The sequence below is a fragment of the Pteronotus mesoamericanus genome, unplaced genomic scaffold, assembly GCF_021234165.1.
Source record: "Pteronotus mesoamericanus isolate MK-2021 breed Mesoamerican mustached bat unplaced genomic scaffold, CSHL_Meso_final contig_101, whole genome shotgun sequence".
Lineage (NCBI taxonomy): Eukaryota > Metazoa > Chordata > Mammalia > Chiroptera > Mormoopidae > Pteronotus > Pteronotus mesoamericanus.
In genome coordinates this window covers 11975663-11996844 of record NW_026555001.1, presented here as the reverse complement: position 1 = coordinate 11996844, position 21182 = coordinate 11975663, and the positions used below count along the sequence as shown (strand labels likewise).

At 42.1% G+C, this 21182-nt stretch overlaps 1 protein-coding gene across 1 annotated transcript; it reads left to right on the top strand.

Annotated features, from left to right (window-relative positions):
• Positions 1–17412: 17412 nt before the first annotated feature.
• Positions 17413–17906, top strand: LOC129064818 (40S ribosomal protein S17-like). The gene has a single exon (XM_054566034.1). It carries the CDS (start codon positions 17437–17439, stop codon positions 17842–17844), a length of 408 nt encoding a protein of 135 aa, XP_054422009.1. The 5' UTR covers positions 17413–17436; the 3' UTR covers positions 17845–17906.
• Positions 17907–21182: the final 3276 nt, after the last annotated feature.

Sequence of the window (21182 nt, the reverse complement as noted above, 5' to 3'; positions counted from 1 at the left end):
AATAAACTACTTAGCCCAGAACTTTAGCTTTGTTAGGAAATTCCTGGGGCTAAAAATGACTTTGAAATTAAATAAATTCAGAGTTCAGGTTTATAACTTTATGTGGTATTTCCCTTTCCCAGGTAACTCTTTTGTCCAGAAACATAAACATTTTTATTAGTCTTCTCAGCCTGTTGGAAAGTCAAGCCTTTTCTGCCTGGGTCCTAGTGACCCTCCTTGAAGCCACTAGACTCTTCCCTTAGGGGCAGCACTGTTTTCCATTCTCGGCCTCTGGTTTTGATTGCCCTGAACTGTCCCTGCTCTGAAAACCACTTCTGGTGTCAGCTCCTTCGGCCTAGTCGGCCCCTCATATTTCTCTTCAAGTTCCTTCAGTTTCTTCACAGCCCATTGCAAAGGTCTCTAGGGACTTTGGGGAGGAGACCTGGGTGCGCCCTACCCCTCCTCCCAGGGCCCTCCCTTCCCTCTTCCCTCTTCCCTGGGGCTTCATTCTTTTGTCTGTTTCCTCTGCAAGTTGGCCAATGGCACAGCCTTGGGCATAGAAATCAACAGTCATCCTTCAAACCCATGGAAAACCAAATTCCAGAGCTCTGAAATCAGCAGAGATTAGGAGTTACTCTTCTGGGATTTTAGATGGACTTTGGTCAAGAAAGAAACAGGATTTCTGTACGCCCCAGCACCCAGCCATGTGCTCTAGAATGACCACTAGGTGAAAGGGTCATCTCCCAAGCAGAGCTGCAGAAACAAGGGGGAAAACTGAGGGCTGCGAAGAGAGTCAGATTCTTCAGCAAGAAGGTGGTGGAGGTCCATCTAACTGTTTCTCATGCTGGGCCAATTGCTTGGAGATCCAGGTGTTGGGGTTCAGTGTGATGCTCCTTAATCATAGATGTCGCCCTGGAAAGTACAGTGCTGGGCACTGGAGAATGACACGATGAGAAAGGCAGGGTTCCCTGCCCTTAAGAAATTTCTGACCCTGTAGCTAAGACAGAAACAGAAGTCAGTACAAAACAGGGCATCATTTAGTGGAATGAAGAGACACCAAGCACTAGGTCTGAAGTGGGAGAGCACCATGTGAGGAGTTTTCACCATGTGAGGGATGAAAGCTGTTCATGAAGAAGATAGAATTTGCACTTGACATTAGAGAAGGATTACAAATTGATTAGAGGAAAAAATCAGGAAGGGCGTCCCGGGCAGAGAAGTTTTCGTAAGAGAAGGTGTGGAAAGAAGAAAGCTCAGTGCATATTCCCAGAACACTGTGAGCTGGAGCAGAGGATGAAGGGGGCGAGAGGTGCTCCTTCCAGAGTCCTGAGGCTGCTGAGCAACAACCATGACTCAGAGGAAGCAGCCTTGGTTCACCAGGTCAAAGAACACAGCCTGCTGCCCACTGAATCGTTTGTGACCTGTGGCTACCTCTCCACATCCCCTGCCCCTACCTGGTAACCTTTGCTTTATTAATGAGTACAAGTTAAGTTTTCACAGGCAACCATTAAAATAAAAAGCCTGACTTTCATTTCAAGGGAAAAGTTTTTTAAAGTCTCTTATAAAAGGGCTGACTCACAAACATTTGCTCTGATGTAGTTTTCTTAGTTATTCTCAGGTAAGGGGAGTAGCAAATGAGAGATGGGTGATATGAAAGCTGAGATCACAGCAGAGAGACTTGGGCTTCAGTCTGGTCACGGAAGCCAACCAAGAAGTGCATAACACCGTCCAGAGGGTACACCTCCGCAGGGACCACTTCACCAGGAAGACCTGCACGCAGGAGACCTCACTAGGGGGGCAGGATCCCAGTTTCCTACCACAATCAGGCACCTGCATGGCGTGATAGAAGGAACCCCAGAGCAGGCCCAAGGATTGTGGGACTCATACTGGTCCCTCTATCACTCTCTGTATGACTCTCAGCAACTCACTTTATACCTCTGTGCTTCCGTTTCCTCCCCCCAGAGCAGAAGTGTCTTGCTGATTTCAAAGGCAATGTAACCATTCTTTTCTCATAGAAAGTCTAAGGGCTTTAATGTCAACCAAGATTGTTCAAAGAAATTTTAACTTTGCCCCTGTTAAGTGCATGATTTGAGGCAAGTTACTTAACCTATGTGAGCCTCATCTTCTTCCTGTGTAAGAGAAAATACCACCTACCTGATGTTGCTGTGAGAAATAAATGAAACAATGCATGCAAAAATGCCTGGTCCAGTATCTAGAAAGTAGCTGGTACTTGTCCCCTTTCCTGACTTTTGAAAGGGTTCTTTTGAGGCAGAGAAAGTTAGAACAGGGAACAAAGGTCTCAGGCTCTACTCCTCCCTTTTCTGCCTTGGCTGGAACATCACAGACAGACATGACTTGCTGACTACCTGTTCCCCCACTTCCCCATCTTCAATATCCCATAATTGACAGGACCAAAAAGAAATCGCTATCTGGAGAGGAGGGAAAGAACAAGCTGCATTGGCAGTTGCCCCACCAGCAATGGAAGCAGGGAACCACTCTTTCCCCGTCTTGCCTGCATTTAATAAAAACCTTCCACCCAGACTCCAGAAGCACATCTCGTTTTCTGAGGTCGCACACTCTCACTTCTTGAGTGCGTACTATCACTTTAATAGATTTACTGTGCTTTGCTAAATCTTTCTGCCATGCTCTCAAAGTCCTTGGACAAGAACCTGGATCTGCTTGAGGCCTCCCTCGGCCACCCTGGCTGCCGCCCAGAATACAACAATCTCTATTTCCATCGCAGCAAGGCCCTCACCGGCGACCGCAGAGTCGGCAATCATAGCATGGATGGAAATCACTAGTCGCAAATCACAGCAAACTTTTTCAGCGGAGGGCCAATAGGGGATTAGGATCAAAGGCCAAATCCTATGATATGAATCCACTTTCCTCTCTGCCAGCACTTTCTTTAACATGCTTGTTTAAAAAAAAAAATTCCAGCATCATCATCAGGAGATTATAAAGCAGCAAGTCTGGAGAGAGACCTGGAAATAAATCCACATATTTAATTAGTACCTATACCTCCAAACCCTGGCGGGGCGGGGTGGGGGCAATTCGTCCCAAAGAGGCAAACCTGAGAAACAGCACTTGGTAGGCTTCCTCCTGAACTCCTGACCTCCCGCTCTGCCGTCCTCCGGCCTGCTGTGCTGCTGGCTCTGCTGCCTGCCCCTGGCACCCATGTGTGCCAGGACTTTGTCTGTTTCCTGCATCAGTTCTGCTTCTTCTCCACCAGCACTGTCAGCTCAGGGATTGGCATCGCAGCATCTGCTTGTGGAAGAGTGTGGCTACTCCTTCCTCCCCGCTCTAGAGATTTTCAGCTGTGTGTAGTTTTGTTAAACCTGAGTCCAGGATGAGGCTCAGCGTGTCAGTTTTCCCACATGTAGTGGTTTGGGCTGAAGATAGATTTGGAAAGAAGACCAGATTTAAGGGCTGAAAAAAAGCAATCAATTCTCAAAGGTCCTCATTTTCCAGTAGTGTCATTACTGGGGACTTTCAACATCTGTCAGGAGCCCTTCGAGCTCACGGGACAGCTAGAAGGTTGAGTGAACGAATCACTCCACTTTGAAAATGTCCATGTGTCTGTCACGCCTGACAAAATACAAACCTCAGGTTGGTGACTACCACCAAGTAGCTCATACCCCAGATTAAGCCTGCCTAGTTGACCCCCCTCTGTGACCCCCATGAATGCAGCAAATGGTCCTGCTGCCTCCTCACACGGCTCACAGCACAGCTTGGTACCTAACCAGCGGCCACCACTCTCCAGCACTGTAGTGTCCCCTCTGCTTCTGGGCTCTTCCTTCCCCTCTCCACCTGACCCCACTTTCAGGGTCCCTTATACACTGGACACTGATTCTAGCCTCTCTCCTAGTCTGAGAGGAATTCGGCCCTAGTGAAGCAAGGCCAATGATGCACTAGGAGAGCATTATGCTAAGTGAAATAAGCCAGTCAGAGAAGAAAGTACCATATGATTTCATTCATATATGGAATCTAATGAACAAAATAGAAACAGACAGAGAACAGGCTGAAAGATGTCAGGGGAAAGGGGTTGGAGGGCTGGTGAAAAAGGTAAAGGAATTAAGGGGAAAAAAACCCTTCATAGACAGACAACAATATGGTGATTACCAGAGAGAAAGGGAGGTGGTGGGGCAGGAGAAGGTAAGGGTGGGGGGGGAGATGGCAATGGACGGAGACCTGACTTGGGTGATAAACATTTAATACAATATACAGATGATGTATTATAGAATTGTAACATAAGCAGTAAAATCTCAGACACTGCTTGTAGCCATATCTTATCTGATATATCTCCCCGGAGACAAGGGAAACAAAAGAAAACCAGTTGGGACTACATCAAACTAAAAAGTTTTTGCACAGCAAAGAAAACCATCAACAAAATAAAAAGACAACACACTAAATGGGAGAAATATCAGCCAATTCCTCTGATAAGGAGTTAATATCCAAAATTTGTTTTTAAAAAAACTTGTAAAAGTAAACACCAAACAAAATAAACAATCCAATTAAAAAATCAGCAAAGGACCTGAATAGACACTTCTCCAAAGAGGCCATACAGATGGCCAATAGACATAACTAAAGATGCTCAATGTCACTAACTATCAGAGAAATGCCAATTAAAACCACAATGAGATATCTCATACCTGTCAGAACGGATATCACCAATAAAAACAGCAAGTGCTGATGAGGATGTAGAGAAAGGGGAACCCTCGTGCACTCTTGGGAAGGAATGCAGACTCGTGCAGCCACTGTGGAAAGCAGTATGGAGACACCTCAAAAATTAAGAGTGGATTTGCCTTATGACCCAGTGATTCTACTGGGAATTTATCCAAAGAAACCTAAAACACTAATTCGAAAAAACATAAGCACCCCTATGTTCATTGCAGCATTATTTACTATTGCCAAGATATGGAAGCAGCCTAAGTGTTCATCAGTGAGTGAGTGGATAAAAGAACTATGGTACACATACACAATGGAATTAGTATTCCAGTGAACACTAGAAGGAATCTTAGCCTTTGTGACAGCATGGATGGACCTGAAGGACATTGTGCTAAGTGAAATAAGCCAGTCAGAGAAAGACAAATACCATATGATTTCACTCATATGTGGAATATAATGAACAAACTGAACTAACAAACAAAATAAAGACAGACTCATGGATAGAGAGCAGGATGGCAGTTCTGGGAGCAGCAGTGGCGGTCAAGGGGTGGAGAGAGAGAGCAAAAAGGGAAAAGAACTCACAGGCCTGGACAACAGGGTGGTGACCGCAGGGGAGGAGAGTGTGAGGGGGATAAATGGTAATGGAAAAAATACAATAAAAAAAGAATCGTGCCTCCGAAGCCTATATAATTTCATTAACCAATGCCGATAAATTCAATTTTTAAAAAGTTACAAAGTTCATTTCATTGTAATATAACAAGTTGTTTTTGAGTAAATTTCATTTAATTTTATAGGATTTAAATTTGATAGTATCACAATATTAAAGTGAAGCACTTAGCTCTCATACCTGACTTAAGAGTTGAGGAGCTCATCTCAGGAAGAAATGGGCCGGGAAGAATTTTGAGAGGAAATATCCCAAAGCAGCCCTTGCTGAGCTGGACACAGGCTTGGTGACGTGGGTTAAAGCAGTTTGAATGCAAAAACACCACTTGGGACACAGAGTACTGCCCTGGCAAGGTGTCCACGCTGTGCCCGCCTTGATGGTATTGACCAGAGGAGGTGAGAGGTTGGTGGGATTTGCCTCTCAGGGGAAAAGGACCAGCAAGTCCATCTCCACAGCCATCTCGGGAAGGGAATTTAGAGCTGTGTATCAGACACAACAACAAAAGCAGAGAAAGGTCCCTTAAACGACACCGTGTGCCACGACTGTATAACAAATGGCGCTGAAACCCTTCAAATGACAAGGGCTGTGTGTCTGCTTTTTGGATGATGAGGCACTGAGATCCGCGTTCCACTTGTCACAAAGAGAAAAGAACCCTCCCGCCCCCTGCCCCCCGCCCCTCGGTTAGCGACACTCTGAGAGGCAGCGAAGCTCTGGCACCTGCTACAGTTCAGAAAAGCAGAACCCAAAACCCAGAAAGGTGATCTGGGGCTGAAAAGTGGGCCTGACACCTTCTGGGAAAAAAAGCCCTTTCCTAGTAGCTTCTCTGAGAAAGGAAGATTTGAGCTGGCCAGTCCTTAATGGTTGTGTAAGGATCTCCTTGTCCTTCACTAGGTGGAAAAATCAAAGCAATCACACTGAGCCAAGGCCTACGTATGAGGAAGTACACAGACCTGCTGGCCTGAGCTGCGGTTCCTGCAGGCGGCAGGGAAGCAGGTTGGATGCAGGTGGTAGCAGAGGAGGGGCAGCATGTCTCCTCTCAACCAAGGACAAGGACATGAATGAGGGATTTTTGCTGGGAAGCTATGCCAACCGACCCAACCGTGCCCAGGCAGTCTTACAATATAGGGATTAAAAAAATCCCCTCTGAATACAATTTGCCTTTGTCTCTTAGGGAAGTTCATCTTTACAAAATTTTGTTTGGCTTGACCAAAGTAAGGAAAAGAAGGGTAAACTCACAGGGTACATCACAGTGTCAAAGAATTGTAGTTCTTTCTGTAGATGAACTCCCTGGGTTCAAATCCTGACTCACTAATTACTGTGTAACCTGAAACAAGTTATTTATTTTCCCTGTGCCTAAGGTTTGGCTTCTGTAAAAATTCTGGAAATAACTATAGCTTTTATCTTAGGGAACAGAGTCAAGATTAACTAAAATAATGTAGATAAAGCTCTTAGAATACTGTATGGTACACAATCAGCATTCAGGGAACGGTGGCTGTTACTACTGAGTGACAAAGAGAAACCTCTGCCAAGGTAGGTCTCAGCTTTAATGTGTAGGAAACTCCAGGGAAGAGTTTGTAAAGACAGACCTCATGGGAGTCTGGATTAGATGAGAGGAATCTGCCCTTTAGTGTCACTCCAGGCACTCCCTGATGCACGTGGTCCAAGAGTACTCTGTAAGGAGACCCTGCCCTGAGGGCTACAGGTAGTGACGGCAACTGCCAGCCCAGTTGAAAACCCAGGGGCGATATGTAAGCACAAACCCCACAAGGAGGGAGGTGTAGGCAGGAGTGAGTGCTGCTCTCTTCCTGCCCAGAACTTTAGCGTTTTCAAGTTTTCTGAGCACCTAAAAAAATGGGCAAAGGACCTGGATAAACACTTCTCCAAAGAGGACATAAAGATGGCCAGTAGACCTAAGAAAAGATGCTCAATGTCACTTATCACAGAAACACAAATTAAAACCATAATGAGATATCACCACACGCTAGTCAGAATGGCTATCATCAATAGATCAACAAGCAACAAATGTTGGCAAGGATGTGGAGAAAGGGGAAGCCTCATGCACTGTTGGTAGAAATACAGACTGGTGCAGCCACTGTGGAAAACAGCATGGAGGTTTCTCAAAATAACAAAAATGGACCTATCTTACAGCCCAGCAATTCCATTTCTGGATGTATATCCCAAAAAACCCAAAACACCAATTCAAAAGAACACATGCACCTCTATGTTTACTGCAGCGTTATTTACAACAGCCAAGCTACGGAAGCAACACAAGTGCCCATCAATAGTAGAGTGGATAAAAAAGCTGTGGTACCTATATACTGTGGAATATTACTTGGCCATAAAAAAGAATGGACTTTTACCACTTGCAAGAGCCTGGATGGACCTCGAGAGAATTATGCTAAGTAAGTAATTGAAATAAGTCAGTCGAGAAAAGACAAATACCATATGGTTTCACATATATGTGCAATATGAATAACAAAATACACAAAACAGAAGTAGAGTCATAGAAACAGAGAACAGACTAATGGTTGCCAGCAGGGAAAGAGGCTGAAGCGCTGGGTGGCAAAGGTGAAGGGATTGAAAAATACAGACTGGTAGTTACAAAACTGTTACAGGAGTGTAAAGCATAGCACAGGAAATACAGGCAAAAATATTGTAATAACTGTGTATGATGCCATTGGGTATTGGAAATATCAGCGGGGACACTTTGTAAAATATATGATTGTCTAACCATTATGCTGCACACCTGAAACTAATACAAAACAACACTGAATGTAAACTGTAATTGAAAAAACAATTTTTTAAGTTTTCTGAGCACCTACCAAAACATGGCCTGGCACTGAGCAACAGGAGTTTGACAAGGACACCTCAATACTATTAATATCCAGCATCTCCCACTCTGACAGAGCCTCTTGTGAAGATCTCCCTCCCGTTTTAAAACGTTTGTTTCTTTACTCTTAATCCTCTGCTGTTAAAGAAAGCTCAAAGACATCTGCTGTCCCAAAGGGTCAAAGTCTGGAATTGACCCTCCCTTCACAAGCTTGGGAAATTCTTCTGTAGCACTTCGGGAAGATGAAAACAGCAGAGCTTTCTTGGGCATGTAAGCATCCAGGCAACACCCTCCAGCTGCGCCCTCTGGCTCCTCCAGAACACACCAGGAGTAGCCCTAACTCGAACAGCAGTAGGCTGAGGCCCAAAAATGCTTTTTGTGGCTTTGGATCCTTTTGTGCACCATCCCACATTGAAGAGAATTCAAAATTGCGCCCCACAGATTCCCTTGAGGTCTCACCCCACAGTGTCCCATGTAAGCATTTAGCCTCCCACTCACTTAGCAGTGGCATGACACTTGAGAACTGCAAAGCGCATGAAAGACACAAGGCTTTGTCATTCCGTATGGCAAAATTATTCTGCTGAGTTTTGTCTTGATTTTTTTCCAGGTAACTGAAATTCTACATGAACCACTTTCCTTATGCCATCATTTCTTTATATAAATCATTTACCTACCTTCTTTGAAATTACATTCCTGCTTTTTCCTCTTTGGAATATAATTAAAGAAATAGAGGCTTTGGAGTCTGACAGATCTGGTTAGAGCCTGACCCTGACACCTGACAGCTATGTGAATTTAGGCAAGTTATCGGACTCCTGTTTACCTTGGTTTCCGTATCTGTAAAATGAAACTGATAAAGAGTATTTTGGGGGGTCTTCACAAGAAAATATCCGTAGCTACTAGAGTCTTTGTTTCTACAACTGGTGCATGATTGATATTCATAACTTCCTTCTTCCGCAGTCCATTCCATGTTCCAATTGACCTCAGCCAGCCCCTCAGCTAGAAATGTTTCTTGATCTAATAGGGTAATTCAAAATTTCATTCCTGAAAAGCCTAAGTCACCAGTCTGCTTTGGTTTGCTATAGTCTACCATTAACTTTTACCACTGGGCATGGAGGATCTAGGAGATGCCCTAGAGAATCTCTTAAGTTCCTAGCATATTCCTCCCTACCCACATTGTGTGGCAACAACCCTATTTCCCCTTAAAAACCAGGACCAGCAACTCAGTACAGTACAGCAGTCCCCTTCTTTGCCTGTTGTTTCAGTTCCATGCAGAATCCAAAGTGACCAAGTAGCACTTTCAACCTCCAGGTTTATTGAATCATTTTGTGTCCCCTGGTAGAACTAAACTTCTACTGGAAATGGACTTCTCAGTCAACAGAGAGCCCATGGTTGCAGAAACAGGAAGCAAAATGCACGTCAGCAGGTTATTAGGCATGATGGAGAGGGGAGTCGGGTCACTCCCTCCCCTTGGTGAACTATGGGATAATGGAAGAAAGGAAAAGAAACAGCACGTTACACAGCATGCCGGCTCAGAGAATATACCACATCTTGTAGGACAACACCCCAGCCCACCAGGTGTTGTCTGCCAGTGGGCCCATAACTGAGTAAACAATTAATCATTCTTCCCTTATGGTCTTTCAGGGCCACCCACGAGTGGGACTACGATGCTGCAGCTAATGCCAGACTATCATGTGGAACAACTCTTGAAGCCCGTTTTTTCTCCTTTATTAATCGGTCAAAGGAAACTTCCCTAGAGTCTGAGCTACCTGCTCACACAACTTTATTTGTACATTTACTACCTACTCAAGACTGATTTTATACATATGTACATATATGCATATATTCACACACACATATATACATGTTCATATGTGTAAATATGTATACATATGCATATATAAAATATATAATGTGTATATTATAATGCACATATTATAATGTGATACAACATAACATTATCATGCATATAATATTTAACATATATATTATATGTTATAGTATAGTGTATATATGAGTGTATGTTCTGTATATGTGGGTGTGTTTAATGTTCTTACATGGAAAAATAAATGACATCTGTGATAGATATAAGGGCTGTCTAATTCTTTTTCTTTCTGGCCTATTGGGGAATGGCCTTTCCTTGAGTTCCTTGAGATGAGATGCGACTTACTTTAGCCAAAATTTAGAATAGAAGCCGCACATTCTAATTCCACATAGAAGCTTTTAATTCCACATGGAAGCAGAGGCTCAACAGTCCACCCTGTTGGAGTAATTGTAGAAGCAAATATTGGTTTGGAGGTGAGATGTCAAATCATCATATGGAAGACAGATGTTCTGGAGAGTTCCCAACCTATAATGGACTTTACAAGAGAAGTAAATTTTATCGATTTAAGCCACCAACAGTTGGCAGTTGTTTAGTGCTGTAACATAATCTAACCTCTTCTGACTGATACAGATATTGACAACAGAAAGGGTAAGGAATATTACTAAATATTATAATAATCTAAAAATCTGAGACCTTGGCTAAAAGATCATGCAATGGGAAGTGAGGAAACTGATACTGGAATCAGGAAGGGTGGCGATTCAGGTACCTAGTGGCAAAACATCTGGCAAAGCTATAGCTAACAATAAATTGGGAGGCAGTCATGAATTCAATGAACTTTTATATAGAATTTGAACACAGAACACAGGAGCCGAATGTGTTCATTGCTCCATTCGGCAAAGAAACGCAAAAAAAGAGATGAGCTCATAAAAGAATTGGCTTTTTTTTCCCAAACTGAAACAAAAAGAAATATGGAAAATCTAGCAGAACTGAAAGAGTCTACTGCTTCTCAACTCCAACAGTAAAGATAAATGTGATAAACAAAACTTAATTGAAATCAGGCTTGAAGAAAGAATCACATCAAGAGCCATTATACTGAGAGTTAACACCTTGTGGGGCTCTACCAAGGAAATTCTTTTACTTAGATAAAATAACTCAGGGAAAATGTTCTAAAAGTATGGTTCCCCCACTGAAGTCCAATAAACTCATAGTATATGCAATTTCAGTTAAGTCAAAAATGAGATAAGGACGAGAAAGCTAGTAAAGAAAATCTGAGAACTATGTCTTAAAAAGAACTATGGATATGACTATTTGGCACACAGGATTGATTTTAATCAAATTGATAAAGAGAGTACTATGTTTCTGAGATATCTGAACTACCAAAGGAAGCATGGCTTAAACTAAAAGACTCTCTGAGGGTTCAAAAGGTAAAACCCTTGGGTCTCCAAATACCTACAGACTGCAAGTGGTCCAAGAAAGCTGTTCACACCCTTTCCCAACGCTCATTTGAGGCCAATGAGACTAATGTCAACGGAAGAAACTCTCCTGACGGTAAGACCAAGGGCTACAGTGACTGGACTCTACAGACTTCTTCGAGAACCTTCATGGGAGCTAATCTAGGAATGTTCCATTTGAAATCATCTCACAAGACAAATCTCTAAGGCTTTCCCAAGTTTCTCACTGTGATTTAACCATACATCCTTGACATCAAAACACTATTTTTAAACTTCTCAAATTACAGACAGCTATGTCCCCATCTAAACTGAGTATATGGAGGTTAAATGCAGATGCTCATTCATCTATGTGCCTTTAGGGACCATGACTGGGTAAAGGGCTCTCAAAAATATTTACCAAGGTGGATTTCAGGATTGCTACAGGCCAATAGTTACTGTTCCCATTTTTTTCCTTTCTGAATAGAAATGTTTACTCTGGTGACCCTGTTCCTGTTCCACCATTGGACACATGTCATGTTGCAGGGGGAAAGGGGAAGACATGTTACATATACCCCAAAGTATTGTCCAGACCAGTCACATGGTCTATCCTACCATATATTTTGAAGGAGAACTAGAAAATAGATGATGAAACTAATGTTTTTTGACTGATCAGCACATCATGACTGTTTTAGTATTCCTATGAGTTTTCCAAGGTAGTTTGAAACCTTGATTTGTTTAATTCAGAAACCTTCCTTGGAGGATGTCTATCCCAAACTACCTTGAAAAATAGAAATGCTATCTTCCCCAGTCCCAGCACACAACCATTCTCTCCTGCCTATCAATTCTCAGTGATGGGCATGCTCTATCTTGGGAGGAAGCATCAAGAAGTGCTTTCACACGTGGAGCAAAATCTGCTTCCCTATTATTTCTATCCATTAATCTTAGTTCTCCTCTCTGACGCAACTGAAAATAAGAATAATTCTTCCATAAGTAATCTCTAACAAATTTCCTTCTCTCTAGGTTATTTTATTGTTCCTCAGATGGACAACCTCTAAGTCTTTCCCAGTTTCTCACTGAGAATTAACCATCCCTCCTTGATCTTATGAAAACCCTATTTATAAAGCTCTCTGGTGGGGCCTCTGCATTACAGTCATGATACACATACACATCTCCCCATCTAAACTAACTTTCTTGAGGGTAGAGGTAAACTCTCATTGATCTAAATGTCTTCAGGGACCATAACAGCATTGGACACAATATAGGCACTCAGGGAAAGGAAGGACCAAAGGAGGGTTCATGCATGCAGTAGGCTGAATAATAGCCTAAAGATATGTAGGACCTAATCCCTTGAATTTATGCATGTTATCTTATAGGGGAACAGAGGCTTTGCAGGTGTGATTACGTTTAAAAACCTGACATGGGGAGATTATCTTGGATTATCCAAGTGGGCTGTAAATGTAATAACATGTATCCTTATAAGAGACAGGCAGAGGGAGATTCTACTACAGAGGAGAGAGGACAAACTGATGACCTCAGCAAAGAGAAGGAGATTTAAAGATGTCACACTGTGGCTTTGAAGATGGAGGAAAGGACCACCAGCTTAGGAACGCAAACAGAGCCATTCTAGAAACTGAAAAAGTCAAGGAAACTGATTTCATGAGCTTCTGGAGGGAGAGCAGTCCTGCCAATATCTTGGTTTGGGTCAGTGAAACTGATTTCAGACCTTTGATTTCAAAAATGTAAGAGGATAAGCATGTGTTGTTTTAAGCCACCAAGTCTGTGGTCATTTGTTACAGTGACAAAAATAATGCAATAGTCAAAAAGATTTCCCATGTTTGACCTTCCAGAACAAACCAGAGCTACACTTGACAGCTAAAAGATGGTCTATTCCACCTGCAACTGCTGGGAGCCACCACACCTTCGAAGGGGAGGTGAAGCATTCCTGTTTCCTCTATTTGACAACACAAGCAGTCATTTCCATTCTCACAGGAATAAACTATAAATTAAAATTTGGTTATCTTAAATTCACATCATTTCTCTGGCTTTTTCACAGTACTACAATATACAATATACAATCCTTACAGTCAAACAATATACAATTTAGTAAGATAAAAATTATCACACTTTTATTTCAGCAAATTATATTTTAGATGGAAACTGGCACCCAAGCCTCCTGATTTTCCCACAGAAGGCAGCAGTACCATCTGCTACATTCTCAATTAACAAAGTAACAAGACCTAGCAGGCCCGTTGACTCAGTGTCACTTTTTTAGATTTCACTTTTTCATAAATTTTAGGACACCACGAAGAAAAGGAATAAAAATGTATGAAGGGCAACTCTGATGTCAAGATAAGACACCAACAGAATTTAGACTGCTCAGCAATACAACTTAGACGATACAGAGGTAGACATTTGAGGACCTGTTCTCCCAAAGTTAATAACAATCATTGATTTTTTTTTTTTTAAAGCTGAATTTCAGAAATAAAATCATGAAGATTTAGATCTTTGCCATTTGATGGCTAGGTCTTTGGAACATTTTGTCCACATTTGTAATATTAATACTATAAAACGAATCTCTACTTAAAAGTGAGCACATTATGTACTTCAATGAGGCTGTTAAGATCCCATTTTAGTTGATATTCCATCCTCTCATAAAACTTAGCTATAGCCTAGGTCCTCTGCCTCTTAAAAAATATTTGTGTAATCTTTACCCTAGAGCATTTGTCTTGACAATTTTGAAATCTATTTCTCTGTTTCCTTAGATACATTTATGGAGAGCACATAATTAAAGAGAAAGTTCAGTTGCTTAACAATAAAAATTCTGAACAACTGCATCAAATATATAAAAAATTTAGATGCTGCCTTTAAATGGCAAAAAACTCTCAGCTGCTGAAATGACTTGACCACCTAAGACTAAAGATCCATTTCTTGCAGTGTACCTGCAAAGCAATGACAAAGCAATGAAGAGCTTGGAGACTGAATGATTCATAAGTTCAGTGCATGGAACTATGCAACAATATAGACTTTCAATCAAGATGGAGGCATAGATAGATACACTTTGCTTCCTCACATAACCAAAAGAAGGACAACAACAAATTTAAAAACAAAAAACAGCCATAACTGCCAGAAAATTGAACTGTATGGAAATCTGACAACCAAGGAGTTAAGGAAGAAACATTCATCCAGACTGCACCAAAACGCAGCGATGTGAGTTACCCCGTCCTGGTTAATCAGGATGCTCACAGAAATGGTTGAGCATGGCCACAAAATAGAGGAAAAAGTGAAGGCTACACAAAGTGAAACAAAGGTAAATATACAGGGAGCCAACAGTGAAGGAAAGGAAACTGGAACTCAAATCAATGATTTGGAGCGGAATGGAGAGATAAACATTCAATCAGAACAGAATGAAGATACAAGAATTCAAAAAAACTGAGGAGAGGCTTAGGAACCTCCAGGAAAACTTTAAACATTCCAACATCCAAATCATAGGGGTACCAAAAAGATAAGAGGAAGAGCAAGAAATTGAAAATTTATTTGGAAAAAAAAAGTGGAGAACTTCCCTAATCTGGCAAAGGAAATAAACTTCCAGGAAGTACAAGAAGCTCTGAGAGACCCAAAGAAGTTGGACCCAAGGAAGCACACACCAAGGCACATTATAATTATATTACCCAAGATTAAAGAAAAGGAAAGAATCTTAAAAGCAGAAAGAGAAAAGGAGACAGCTACCTACAAAGAAGCTCCCATAAAATGATCATCTGATTTCTCAAAAGAAACCTTACAGGCAAGAAGGGACGGCAAAGAAGTATTCAAAGTCATGAAAAGCAAGGACCTACATCCAAGATTACTTTATCCAGCAAAGCTATCATTTAGAATGGAAGGGCAGATAACGTGCTTCCCAGAAAAGGTTAGGTTAAAGGAGTTCATCATCACCAAGCCCTTATTATATGAAATGCTAACAGAACTTGTCTAAGAAAAAGAAGATCAAAACTATGAAAACTAAAATGACAACAAACTCAGAACTATCAACATTGGGACCTAAAAAAACAAAAATAAAAACAAACTAAACATACAACTAGAACAGGAACAGAATCACAGAAATGGAGATCACATGGAGGGTTATCAGTGGGGAGGGAGAGAAGGGAGAGAATGGGGGGAAAGGCACAAGGAATAAGAAGCATAACTGGTAGGTACAAAATAGACAGGGGGAGGTTAAGAATAGTATAGGAAATGGAGAAACCAAAGAACTTATATGTACAACCCATGCACATGAACTAAGCATGGGGGGGCAGGGGTGGATACTGGGGGTAGGGGGTGCAGGGCAGAGGGAAATTATGGGGAGAAAAAAATGGGACAGCTGTAATAGCATAACCATTAAAATATACTTAAAAAATGAAAAGAAATTATGCAACAATGCGAAGTTGTTGCATCTGAATGTTCACTAGTGAGGATCATATGTGAATATGAAGAGTTTGTAAATGAAGCTTAATCTTCACTGAGTTGTTTTTTATGAGGGAAAAAAATGTTACTATGTTTTATATTGACTTTTTAAGAAAAGTCAATTAGCTTGCTTAATTAACCAAGCTAATGGAAAAGCCCCTACTTTACTACATGGGTGGGAAACTGGATACTGCAAACTCTTCCCCAATAACCTAAGTTTCACTCATTGTAACTTCTTCCAGAACATAAAGGAGCCCAATGGAAACTGACCTTAACAGCTTGGCCACATGACACCTCCCTTGATCAGTCCAAAGGCCACACTTAAAAATGGATTTTTTTCCTCCTCTCTTATTCCAACTATTCCCAAGAAAAATGACAAATGTTGCTTGGTTGGTATAATTCCAAGTCTGTTAGCAGAGACATTATAGATGTGTGATTTCTCTTTCCTGACTTTTTAGTTTCTCCTTTCACTTTTTTTATAAGCAGTGAATTTATTAACATGACCTCTTTGGAAGAACCCTTTATCTTCAAGGAATGATTTATACATAGGCTTTTGAGCAACACAAAACTACCTTGTAACCACTCACAGAGCAATCGGGGCCATGAACTACAGCTGGAAATCAAAATCGATCTGCTTTCTTGAAGAAGACATTAATAACGTGAATAATCACCAAGTATAGTTTGTAAGGAAATAATCCTTTCCTTTTGGTCCTATTTCAGTTGTTGTGCACCAATTTTTCATATTAAGCTCTGCCTTTTGGGACTTATTCTGAAATTATTTTTACTCAACATCTCCTGCTCATTTCTCTTGGAGTCTCAGCACGCAAAATAAAACACTAGCTATGACAAGGGGAAAGGTGGGTCAGAGTCCAGAGCCGCACTCATGCTCATGGGCTAGTTTACCTGTCCCCAAGGGTCCTCACACCCACACAGCCTCCTCTCCACCCTCTTCACTCTTTCTCCAGCTGAGGTAGGGCTAGCCTTCCAAGTAGCTGTCCTCGAAGGATTCTTCTTCACCTGAAACCCCATCTTTATCTTGGTACCCCCTTAGCTTGCCTTTGTTCAGGACCTCTCCTTTTCCTCTTTGTCATCTCATCAGTTCCCTTTCCACACACAGGTTCTGCCGTTCTTCCTGACTCAAATGTGAGCTCCTCCAATCCATGCTTCACACTGCTGTCAGATGAAGCCTTCTGAAGCCCAAAACTCATCACTTAGGCCCCATCCTTAAAGCCCTCCAATGGATGGATCCCTGTTGCCTCCAGAATTAAGTCCAAATTTCTTTGTATGACTTACATGGCCCTTTGAGATCTGGCTCCTGCCAGATCTCACCACCCAGCACCTCCCTGCTTCCATTTGCGTTCTTTGTCTCTGTAAAATTTGTCTCCCAAATTCTCCATCTCTATTTTCCCCCCTCTTTTCTGTCACACTGACACAGTGTTGAAGGAAACAAGAGCTAAGAATGTGTCTAAAGTTTCTAGAGTGTCTCAGAGTGGAGGGTGGCATTCACAGAACAAGAATATGCTGATTTAGGGGATATGAGTGATTGTGTTTGAGGCATTTTTGTATCAAAATGCCTAAAAGATGTTTCCTCTTTCACCAGGGACCCGTCAAGATGGGCCGCGTTCGCATCAAGACCGTGAAGAAGGCGGCCCGGGTCATCATCGAGAAGTACTACACGCGCCTGGGCAATGACTTCCACACCAACAAGCGCGTGTGCGAGGAGATCGCCATTATCCCCAGCAAGAAGCTCCGAAACAAGATAGCGGGCTATGTCACACATCTGATGAAGCGGATCCAGAGAGGCCCCGTGAGAGGCATCTCCATCAAGCTGCAGGAAGAGGAGAGAGAGAGGAGAGATAATTACGTTCCCGAGGTCTCAGCCCTGGATCAGGAGATCATTGAAGTTGACCCTGACACTAAGGAGATGCTGAAGCTCTTGGACTTTGGCAGTCTGTCCAACCTGCAGGTCATTCAGTCTACAGTTGGGATGAATTTCAAAACACCACGTGGAGCTGTTTGAACCCTTCTGCTGTAATATTATCAATAAACCCATCGACAACTAAAAAAAAAAAAAAAAAAAAATGCCTAAAAGACAAAACAAATCACAGGTAGAGATAATGAGCATTCAGGTGGAAAGTCATGAGAGAACTTTTCAGAGAGAGGTTGTGGCTGAAGAAAAAAGATCTATGAGTCATCAGTCTATAAATGGAATTTGAAGCTATGGGGACAACCAGGAAGTTTGAAGCAGGAAGAGAAGATGTTGATGATAGAACACTTAGGAGGTGGACAGGTAAACAAGAACCAGAGAACTGAGGAAAATCAACCAAGACATAGAAACACAGCAGAAATGCATAAAAGACACAAAAGGAGACCTTTCCAGTTCTTGACATTTTTACCAATTGAATTTCTCTGTATGCCTCATGCACACATAGACACACACACACCACGTAGAGATGCTTTTAAATTTCACCTTCTTTCTATTAGTTCTGAAAGTGCTGGGTCCCTGAGAGCTCTAGATTATTGGAGTCAACCAGGGCTGAGAGCCGGAACTACCTCTCCCCCACAGCACCCTGGTGGAAGGAGGAATGAGCTTGGCCCCTTGTCATCTTGTCCCAACACACAGAGAGGGACATGACTCAGAATTCCCTACAAGCATGTCCCTTCACCCCACGCAATCCCTCCCACCCAGTGTCAGAAAGGCAACCCAGGAAGAATGAATAAGACTCTCGGGGGAAAGTTCACCCTAGCCTAGATCCTTCCTAAAGAGGCTCCAGGCACACAGGAGGCCTAAATAGCTTGTTAAAGGCAATTCTCCTCTTGTCTCTCAAAGATGCTGCTCTGTCTCCCTCTCTACTGTCAGCAATTGTTATTTATTGATTATGATAAGGACACTCCTCTATGCGAAAAGAACATTTGTTTCGACCCTATCCTCCCTCCAAACTTCTGTTTAATCTTTTTTCTTCACTTTACCAAAGGACACTAATAATCATGCCATGGCCCTGCTTGATAAATCTTCAGTAATATTGTAAAGAATAAAATCGAAATGTTTTCGTCTCACACAACCTGTCTCAGAGAAGAATGCTTCATGTACCCCCATGTTTTGGCCACACTGAAGTCCATACCATTTCAGGGACCCTCCCTACTTTCTCTCACCTCAATGTCATGCTCTTATTACTCCCTTTCTTCACCCTCCCCCTCAAAAATCCATGTCTACTGTTAAAGTCGTATTCATCAGCCAAAGCCCAACTCTATCACCACATCTCTGCCCTGGGGCTTCTCCAGGTGTTCCCAGTCAACACTAACCTCTTCCCTTCTCTCCCATCCCACTTTAGGATTCTTCAAGAGCTCTCTTAATGTGTCTTTTTTCAAAGTTTCTTGTGAGTAGCTTTGTCTCTGCCTCGCTTTGCACCCTCCCCCATCACTCCTACATACATACTCACACAGGATTATGAGTCCCTGGGAATCCAGGACTCCCCGTTATTCACCTTCACACTCCCCACAGGGCTTAACACAGATTTGGATACAGAGCTTCCAGAACATTTGGTAAATTGACCAGCATTATAATCAATATGAAGAAAAAGACACATAAAGAAACTGACAAACTATATACTATTGCGGTTGGGAGGAAACTTAAAACTCATCTCCACTGATAGCTTTATTTCATGGTAGAGCTGTGAGATCACAAGGATGTAACCTATGGCAAGGACCATGTAAATAATTTGTGTCACATCAGAATGGAGTGGTCTTTATTGTAGGTCTGTTGAAAGCAATTTTACATTTCTATCAGCAGTTTAGGACCAGTTTAGGAGCAGTTTATTCCAGTTTCTCCACATCCTCGTTAACACTTACTGTTCATCTTTTTAATTATATCCATTCTGGTAGGTGTGAAGTAGAATCTTATTGCACTTTTGATTCATATTTCCCTAATGACTAATGATGGTGAGCATCATTTGAGAAGGGAGAACTTAACTGGATCACTGATGGAGGAGTATGAACAGGGCAGGCCAAGGCAGAAGGAGGGATTCGCAAAAATGTGGTAATCAAGAGGAATGAGGTATGTTGGGGGAGAAAAGCAGTATTCAGGGAGCAGAAGTTTCTTTTACGGAAGCAGTGAGAGATAAAGCTGGAAGGGTAGGTTGGGGTCCTTCATGATAAGAGTTCAGACTCTATCCGACAATTGGGATGTTCTTTAAGTGTTTTAATATTGGGATAATTTGAACAAGATGGTGATTTTGAAACACAAACCAGATACCAGGAAAGTGAGGGACTGCATAGGAACCAGAGGCCGGTTAGAAAGTCAGAAGTGCTGACATCTGGTCTAGGGAGACCACAAAATAAATCAAAAAGAGAAAAAAGGCTGATTCGCCGTGAAAAGCTAGGGAGGGATGAGGGAGAGAGGCAAACAACAAGAATGAGTTAAAGATTTCCAATTTACATGACTGGGCAGATGAAGGTCTAAGGGGAGATAATAAGTGGTTAGACCCGGAAAATTCCTTACAGATTATCTTATCCAAGAAGTATGTCCTACAGATGGCTCCAAGCAAAGGCTGGTGCTGAAGAAAACAGGAGGACTTCTGTCAGAGTACTCAGAACGTGACACTCATCACCCACTGATGGAAAACAGCTCCAGTCCTAGGCAGAGTCACATCTCATCCCAGGGTGGGGTTGCCCTACAGCTCTTTCTCCCTCTGCGCTGCACAGGACGTGCCCTGGAGAGATCCATCTGGCCTACCACATTTTGCTGTGTATAATGCATACTTTTTGCCCAAATTTTTGAGGGAAAAATAAGGATGTGTCTTATACATGGGGTAGTACTGATTTGTTACCAGTACATAAAATTTCTGTGCCTTGGATCTGCTCTCGTGTTTTGTAATTATTTGTCATGTAAAATTTCTTGTACCATAATATGTTAAAAAATAAATGCTAAAAGTCCTTTATAATACAAAAAAAAAAAAAAGTAAAGACTAGAAATAGTTGAATTAAAAAATTAAAACGAAAGATTTTTTTCCTGAAAGTTTGGGCCAAAAATGTGGGTGCGCATTACACACAGTAAAATACACAAAGTCCAGGCAGCTTGCTCTGGCCCCAGGCTCATCCTCCCCTGGCTTAGGCCTGCCCTGAGCAGAGGCAGGCTAGCTCCACAGCCTGCCTCTAACCACTCTGTATTCAGTCCTTCCTATTTATCCATTCACTCAATATTTGTGTAAATCCTGGAAGTACAATAGTAAGTGAGACACAGTTACTGCCTGTATTACAGGGTAACATTCTAGAACTGAAGGCAGGCTCTCCCCCTTTAACCTTGAAAATGGAAACAAATAATTACAATGAAATAATTTAAAATTAGAACAACTGCTAGCA